The following is an 8,402-nucleotide window of genomic DNA, read 5'->3' on the forward strand; positions in this document are numbered from 1 at the left end:
TTGGGCGAGACTGTCGGACCTAAAAAGCCTAGAGAGGCAGGGGTGAGGCCCCCACTGCTATCTCCATCCCACAGGAGCTGTGAGAGAGGGGCCTGAGGAGCCGCACAAGGGCCCGGGACTCTGCCCTGAGTGCCCAAACCCACCCTCCTCTCCTGCTGATGAATAAAAGTCTACTTTTTCCTTCCCTGACTGCTCCGTAACTAGGCAGGGCTTCCTGCCCCGTCCTGGGGTCATCCGCGCTTTCCACCCCCAGACCCCCCACCCTTCCCCGCACCAAACGACTGGGTGGAGAGGGCCTTGCTGGCGTTCACGCAGATCAGATCGTCTTTATTAGCGGTCTGGAAAGCACCTCCCAGGGTCCCCTGACCCCAGACCGGAGGAAGCCTTGAGAGGTCTGTAGCACCAGGGACATGCCAGGGCCCGAGGGCAAGATGTGCAGCCTAAAGGGGAAGGGACGGGGTGCCCCCTCCCCTGCCCCCGGGATTGCTCAGCACTGGGAAGGTGGGGGAGTAGCAGCCACCTCCCCCCCCCACCCCCAGAGACTAGTATGGTTTGGGCGAGTAAATAAAGTAAGACTCGTCAGGCCGGCCTCCCCGAGAGAGGAGCCGTGGAGGCAGCTAGCCCCAAGCAAGGCCTGCGTGGGGGGAGGTTAGTTAGGGTGTCGCTCCCTCCCGGGTGGTGGTGGGGAACTGAGAGGAGTCTGCGGCGGGGGGCTGGCTGGGATGCCCTGGGCAGCAGGGCCTCCCCCACAGTCTCTGAGTCCTGGTCCCCTTGAGTCGGTTTCCCCGCGGCCCTCTAGCCCCCAGGGGATGGGAAGTGATGGCCCCTTCCTCTGTCCTTCCTTCCCCAGGGCCCCAGGTCTGGTGACGGGAGAAGGGGTGTGCAGGAAGGGTTAGCTACCTTCGGCTCAGGCACTGCTGGGCGATGAGGCTCCCCTCCCGGCCTGTCACTGGCCCCCGCCCCTCGGCCCCTGGGGGAGAGGTCCTACCCCTTTGCTGTCCACCTGTCAGTCCCGGGGCTGTCAGGGCAAGAGGCTCCTGGCTCCCACCCTCTGCCCGGCAGCCCCAAAGCCCCGGCCCCAAGGTGGGGGGGTGGGATGGGGCAGGGGAGCGCCCCCCCCCCCCGGGCCCCCCCCCCCCCCTCAGTCCTGGGTCTGACAGGGAGAGGGCGGCCGGGAGCCCCGGGGCCAGAAGAGGCGGCAGGCCCCGCGGCAGATGAGGAAGAACCAGTAGAGCTGGGGGGCCAGGAGCAGCGCGGCGCCCAGGTTGATGTGGGCCGGGATGGCGAGGGGCACGGCGAGCAGCGGCAGGCCGGCGTGCCGCCCGTAGGCCCAGTACAGGTAGGGGAAGAGCAGCACCCGGCAGCACAGGAAGCTGATCAGCATCAGGGCCCCGTTCACCTTGTGCAGCAGAGTGTGCTGCTGCTTGTACTGCGGGGGGGGGGGGGGGGCGGCGGGCAGGGGGCGGGGCGGTTAGGGAGCGGGCGGGGCCCCGACTCCGCCCCCCTCCCCTTCCGCCCCCTCCCCGGACCCCGCCTCCCCTGACCCTAGCCTGCAGCCCCTCCCAGACCTGGTTCCTTGAAGAACCCCTGGAGCTCCCTGAAAGTGCCGTCCGCTGAGGCTCTCACACCCGCAGGCCCCTCTCACCTGGATGAGGATCTTGCCAAGGCAGACGAAGGGGGTGCTGACCTCGGCCATCAGCAAGCAGCCTAGAAAGAAATCTCCCTTGCCCTGACGCCACACCTGCGGAGAAGAGGGAGGAACTAGCCTGGCCTCACCCTGGACTCCCTCCCTTCTTTTCTCTGGGGCCACTTTTGGAGATGCTCAACTCGGAAAGTCTGAACACCTGTGTTCACCCTATTCACGGGAAGCCCCGTATCCCACCAACCATCCTGTGGGTGTGGAGGGGGGACTCTACAGCTTCTGTTACAGACAAGGGAACCAAGGCCAAGAGACCTGCAACAACAGCTCGCAGGCCCCACGGCTGGGCATATCCAGCCCGGGGCCAGGGGATTCCAGACCCTCTCAGTGCTTGGGGCTAGCCTGGTGCTCAGGAAACCCTCTCCGTCCTGGGACTGCCCTGCTGCTGGCGGACCTGGCCACAGGGTTCCCCGGGCTCCTATAGCACTGGTGTGAGCAGGACAGGGAGCCCTGGCTCTCGGCACCCCGACTCACCACCGACAGCGGGAAGCACACAAGCACCATGACGGCGTGGTGGAGAACCATGAGGAACTCCTTGTGCAGGTAGCCGCGCGCCACGGCCCAGGTACTGCCCGGGGCTCTGGGCCCCCCTTCATCCCCTCCGTGCCCCTTGACCTGGTGCTTGTGCCAGTGACAGAGGAACATGGCATAGATGTCATAGATGAAATAGGGCACGGCGAATTGCGTGTAGGCAGAGGAAAGCCAGTGTCTGTTGGGCAGAGAGAGGGGAGGGGAGATCAGAGAGGAAAGGAGACGGACAGAGCAGTGACCAGGTGCCTGGGTCAGCCCTGGACGTGCCACCGGAGTCAGATCACAAGGGATACTCACACTTGTGGAAGTGTGAGTGGACTCTTGAGATCCGTAGTGGAACCCAAGGGTAGACGGCAAGAAACTGGCCCAAGGTCAGATGGTCACAACGCCGGTAGGTAGGAGTGCTGGGAATCAAATCCAGACTGTCTGACCTCAGAACCCACCCCTTTTTCATATTCATTCATTCATTCATTCATTCATTCTTTCTTTCTTTCTTTCTTTCATATTCTCTCTCTCTGCAATATGGGGAGAGGGGAGGTAGGGAGAAGACACCAAAGGACAGCCATAGACCACAGGGCAGTGACAGAATGAGAAAGCAAGTTCAGGCAAGATCTGAGAGACAGGTGGGGTTAGGACAAATGACAGCAGAAGAGGCAAAAGCAATGGAGACGGATCGTACTGGCAACATCCATCGACACGCAGGCACTGTTCTAATATCCAAAACCTTTTACATGCCTAAATTTATTCACTCCCCACAGAAGCCCTATACAGAGTGGGGTTGGTTACCACCCCCATTTTACAGATGAGGAAACTGAGAGACTAGGTGACTTGGCCAAGGAATAACCAACCATGGGAAGTCTGCTGCCACTGTCCCTAGAAGATTCGAGATAGGTATCACAGAGAAGCCTCACTGGGGACTTGGTGGTACTGTCAATTGCTGCCTGTTCTGCCTGAATATGGCCCAAGCTCTTGGTGGTGGTGGTGGTGGTGGTTTGTTTTTTTTTTTTTTTTTTTTCAGGTACAGCCAAGCATTAAGAAGAAAATGCTGAACAAAAGGTGCCAAGAAGAGAGAAAGTTCTGTGTACTTTGAGAGTAAACAAAAATGAAAAGTGCACGAATATGCAACATTGCATTTTTCTTGACTCAGCACATTGAGCACTTTCTCTTAAACGTTATAGCCGCATGGCGGGTCTGAGGTCAGGGAACCGGCCCAGCTAGGTGGAGGGATGAAAGCAAAGTCAGCCAGAGTGACGCAGAGAAGGAGCTGAGACCACATAGGAGGAGCTGCCCAAGGGAGAAGAGGAATGAGGGTCTGGGGGGAGGCCAGCGAAGGATCGGGTGAGAGGGAAACAGAATGCAAACCCTGGGAAGACCAGCCAGCAAGGGGACAGGTATCCCACTCCAGGAGAGATGATTTGGAGCAAAGAGAATCTGGGACCCATGTTGGAGCATGAAGAAAGGCAAAAGGGAAAGGAAGCAGCAGCCCAGGTTAGACACGCAGGGCAGGAAAGCAGGGAGAGCCCTGGTGGAAAGGGGTTCGACTGGCCCAGGGGGAGTTGGAGCAGGAGTGGCTGGGAGAGCTAGCCCCAGGGGCCAGTGTGGCTTGCGGGGGGCCAGGGGGAGCAGTCCCGGTTTAACCTGAAGAGTTAAACCCGTCCCCCCCACTCTCAGCAGCTAGGTGTTCAGGAGTAGGAACAGCTGTTGTCCCCGGATTAACCCTGATCTTCCCCACCCACCTGAGGATTACAGGGGAAGGGACAAGAACAGACCCGGGGAGGGGGGTAGGAAACATGAGTGGAGAGGTGACCTCTGTGTGAGAAGGCTCCTCTTGGGTCCGGGGGTGGAGGAGAAGGGCAGAGGGGAAGAGGAAGCTAAGTGCCCCAGTGGAATCTGAAGAAAGAGTTAAGTGCCCACTGTGCAAGGGGCAAACTGCTTTGGGCTCACGCAGCTCAGCGCCTCCTCAGGGCAGCCCTTCCAGGAAGGGACTGTGCCTCACTCCACAGAGAAGTGAACTCATCTGTAGAGAAAGAGGGGCGCCGCCAGGTCAGGGTCCTCCAGACTGTGCTCCTACTGCCCAACAGTCACCAGAGAAGGGGGTCAGGACCGGAAGTTAAGCGCGGGGTGTCTGTCTTCAGCACCCAGCCGGGCAATCCTGCAGCAGCCCAGGGGTCACCTGGAGCGGGCCCGTCAGCACCACGGACAGGGCCCCTCTGCTTCCTCCTCCCGCCCCAGCTCTCAGGCCTGGGCTTTTTTGGCAAGCACCGGGCACTGCGGCAGAGTCAGCGCCAAAGGCTGGCCTCTTCACCCTTCCCCGCCCCCCCACCCCCCACGGCCCAACCGTTAGTGGCCTTGTCTCTGCCATCTCGCTCCTCTGTCTCCCTCGTGCGCACGGAGCTGGGACCGGACACCTGGGTTCTGGGAGGGGGGCAGAGGGGTGAGCCTGGCATGGGAGGGAGGCACCCCCGTTGGGGTGCTGGTTCGAAAAGAGGTCTGAGGGAGGTAAGCGGGGAGGAAAGGGCACACAGGACTAGGATATGAGGGTCCAGGAAGCCTAGGAGACGCTCTGACAACCCTTTCTGGTCCCCTCTCCTCTTCCCCCTGGCTCTGACCTTTAAGGACAGGACATGGATAAATTTATCCCTGGGTGTTGAGTTGCAGCTAATGCAGTTAACTTGCTCAGTCCCAAGTGAAGGGCTTGGGGGACCACTGAAGAGGTCCCCTAGAAGACCTGGGGTCCTCGGGAGTGACACGCACACACGGGGCTGCGGGAACCTGGGCAAAGTTGGTCTCGTGGCACTTACTGGTCATCAATGACATGCTTGCAGGAGGTGGAGACGATGTAGCCAGCGGTGGAGGCCATGACCGCTTGGACAGAGGACACTAGCCTGGGGAGAAAGAGGGAGCAGAGGTAGAGAAAGGTTTCTTGGTTTCTCTTGTCTTTACTCTCCAGCTCCTGTGCCTCGGGCCAGTGTCTGCCCATCTCTGCCTGAGGCCGGCTTGCCCGGGGCTCGCCCCCCACCTCAGGCTCCGGGACCTGTCCTGCTGCTGCTCCTCAGTACACCGCACTCCTCACTGCTGCCTTCCTTCCCTTGGTCATTGGTGTTCCCGAGCGGTCCTCCTCTCAGGAAGACACCAGGGAGGTCATCTTGAGAGGAGACAATGCTGTTAACAAGGTGTTTTCCTTGGGAGGGTCGGGACAAGGACAGCACTGGATGGCAAGGAGGTTCCCCAGGCCTGTTCTCGCAGCACTCGGCCATCCGTCACCATGTCACTCTTTGGTGACCCCAAATTCCCCCAGCCAATTTCCCGCTCCCTCTCTGACTGTCCCCAGGCTGCCCTCCCCAACTCTGGCCCTCATTCCAGCTTGTACAGAGTTGTGCTGTTCACTCCTCTGTCCCTTGTCCCCCCAAACATGTGCCCTGGCTAATACACAGCTCTCTGCCCCCTGCCTGATTCCCTAATATCTTAACAGGAATGTTTTAGTCACATGCTGGTCCTGCTTTGGAGGGTGGGAGGGTGAATGGGGGAGAGGGAAGAAAAGCAGTCTGGAGACTAGTAGACCAGATGGCTGGGCTTGAACCCGGTCTCCTGGGACAGTGAGGAAGGCGGCGAGGGGGGCAGGAAGCGTGGAGGTACATCCCACCAACCGCTTCAGGAACCCCCAGTCCCTAACGGGCCAAGGGTCCAGGGAAGGACTGGGGCCCCTTCCACCCCGACAATGCCTGAGAAGGGGAGAGGAGCCGAGGGGAAGGATGCAGTTTACCTGGCCGAGACAATGACCGCGTCAGCCTCCTCCCAGCGCAGCTGGGGCAGCCGCTGGAGCGTGTTCTTGGAGAGGAGGAAGAGTCCGGGGAATACCACCCCCCCAGCCACCATTGGGGTCAGCATGGTGGCTCAGGCCACGGGCAGGGAGGCTGGTGGCCGCGAGGGGACTGGGAGGCCACGCTGAAGGGAGTTAGAGGTGGGGACGGGAGGGAGGAAGAAAAAGAAAAAGGGGCACAAAGGGGACAGGGCGGGGACAGGATGGGGACAGGATGGGGCCGCGAGTCGGACCGAGGAAGGGAGAGAGGGGGTCAATGAGACTGGGGGAAACGGGGCGAGACTGGGTGGAGGGAGGGTCCGGGGGGGGGAGCGCGAGGCAGGAGGGAGGGAGGGAGCCGGGAGGAGCGGCCGGGCAAGGGGTCAGCGGCCAGCCCCGCTCTCCTGCCTCCCTCTGCCGCCACGGTCCCCGCCGCCCGGCCCGGGGGCTGCACGGGGCATTATAGAGAGTTCCTGCCCAGCCCCCTGCCCCCTCGGTGCGGAGGGGGAGGGGGAGGGGGAGCCACCGGCTTGGGGAGGGCGGGGGAGGGGTGGGGAATGATGGCACCGACCAGACACCAAGAAACCGGACCTGCAGCAGCGTCTCCCCATGCAGCTCTGAGCCACAGCAGCGGCTGCGACAGAGATGGGGGGGAGCAGAGAAAGAGGGAGGGGGAGGCCCTTAAAGAGACAGCAGCTGCGGCACAGGGGGCTGCTGGGGACATGGGCCGAGGGAGGGTTGGTTCTCCTGTTGGGGAGGAAGCTGTCCCTGGGGTCCCTGGCCAGCTGGGAGGGGGCTTGGAGCCCCCAGATGGGGGCTGGACCCTGTTTCCCACCAGCACATTTCAAATGCCTGCCATTTCTTCCTCTGCCGGTGCCTCCCAAAGCTTGCCCCTCGGTGGTCCGCTGGGGTCCCCAGTCCAGGGGCGTCACTCCAGCAGAGAGAAAAAGGGTTCCTTGGAGGAGGGAGTGAGACAAAGTGGCGCAGCTTGCTCTCTCTGAAGGATGAGTTTAAGGACTGGATGAGAATAAAAACACCTCAACACGGCCTCCTTCAGGCTCAGAGACCCCCCACATCCTTTACTCCAATGGGAAGGGGGGAAAGTGGAAGGTGTGGGTGACACGCCCCTAGGTCCCCTCTTGGCGGCAAGCCTGTCTCCTGATCTTGTCTAACATTTGCAAAGCACCTGTCTGGCTTTAACAGGTCAAGGAGTGGTCCTGAAGCCTTCCGTGGCCCTCCCCAAGGCCACATAGTTAGGAGAGGCGGGAGCCCTCCCATGCTGGGTATCTGAGTCGCGCGGGGTTTGAAGAAGGTGAGGAAAACTTGCTCCCTCTGAAAACCCGCCTGGAATGGGAGGATGTCCCTGCCCTTGTCCCTCAGGCTGCCTCGCCTTGCCTGGCCTCCCCTCAGCACTGGTCACATTCTTTTCCTTCAGGTTTATTATCTTCCAGTCTCCCCTTCCTGGGGGAGAAGGGGCTTCAAAGAATAGTAGTTTCCCTGTGGGAAAGGACCCCAGGGATTTGCTGGTTCAAACCTCTCATTCAACCGTGAGGAAACTGAGGCACAGTGACTTAGCCCAGGTCATGCTGCATGTCCGTCCAAGGCCCTGCTGGAACCCCATTGGGGCTCTGAGCTGCTTCTTGGAATTTGGCCTTCCTGTCGTGAACCCCACTGTCCTCTGGACTTCTGCATGATGTGGGGCCTGTACCCCAAACGGACTTTGGTTTCCAGGCCTATGCTATGGTGCACTTCAGTAAGCAACCCTGGGGGGCGCCTGGGGGGCTCAGTAGGTTAAACCCTCTGCCTGCAGCTCAGGTCATGATCTCAGGGTCCTGGGATCGAGCCCCGCATCCGGTTCTCTGCTCAGCGGGGAGCCTGCTTCCCTCTCTCTATTTCTGCCTGCTTCTCTGCCTACGTGTGATCTCTGTCAAATAAATAAATCCTTAAAATTTTTTTAAGAAAAACCACCACACAATCTGTCTTTGCCTGTCCAAACACCTTTCCCTTTGCTCCCCAAAAGAGGTGCAAAAGGCTGGATTTGCAATTTTGTGCTGCCCTCTAGTGGCACGCAGAGGGAACAGACCCTGAGAGGTCTCTAGCCTTTGGCGGAAGGAGTTAGGCACAACTTAGGAATAATAGTGGCCCTAGCTTCTTGACCTCAGGGCTTCCCCTAAGGGGGAGGAAAAGGACCCAACTTCTTCTTCTTCTTCTTCTTCTTCTTCTTCTTCTTCTTCTTCTTCTTCTTCTTCTTCTTCTTCTTCTTCTTCTTCTTCTTCTTCTTCTTCTTCTTCTTCTTCTTCTTCTTCTTCTTCTTCTTCTTCTTCTTCTTCTTCTTCTTCTTCTTCTTCTTCTTCTTCTTCTTCTTCTTCTTCT

The 8,402-nt window shown here is 59.8% G+C and overlaps 1 protein-coding gene across 1 annotated transcript; it reads right to left on the reverse strand.

Moving 5' to 3' along the window:
* Positions 1-301: 301 nt before the first annotated feature.
* TLCD3B (TLC domain containing 3B) lies at positions 302-6,673 on the reverse strand. The gene is made up of 5 exons (XM_059414984.1): positions 5,994-6,673; positions 5,032-5,115; positions 2,174-2,408; positions 1,646-1,741; positions 302-1,429 (listed from the first exon to the last, which is right to left on the reverse strand). Exons 1-5 carry the CDS (start codon positions 6,116-6,118, stop codon positions 1,142-1,144), a joined length of 828 nt encoding a protein of 275 aa, XP_059270967.1. The 5' UTR covers positions 6,119-6,673; the 3' UTR covers positions 302-1,141.
* Positions 6,674-8,402: the final 1,729 nt, after the last annotated feature.

Source organism: Mustela nigripes, chromosome 11, assembly GCF_022355385.1.
Source record: "Mustela nigripes isolate SB6536 chromosome 11, MUSNIG.SB6536, whole genome shotgun sequence".
Classification (NCBI taxonomy): Eukaryota; Metazoa; Chordata; class Mammalia; order Carnivora; family Mustelidae; genus Mustela; species Mustela nigripes.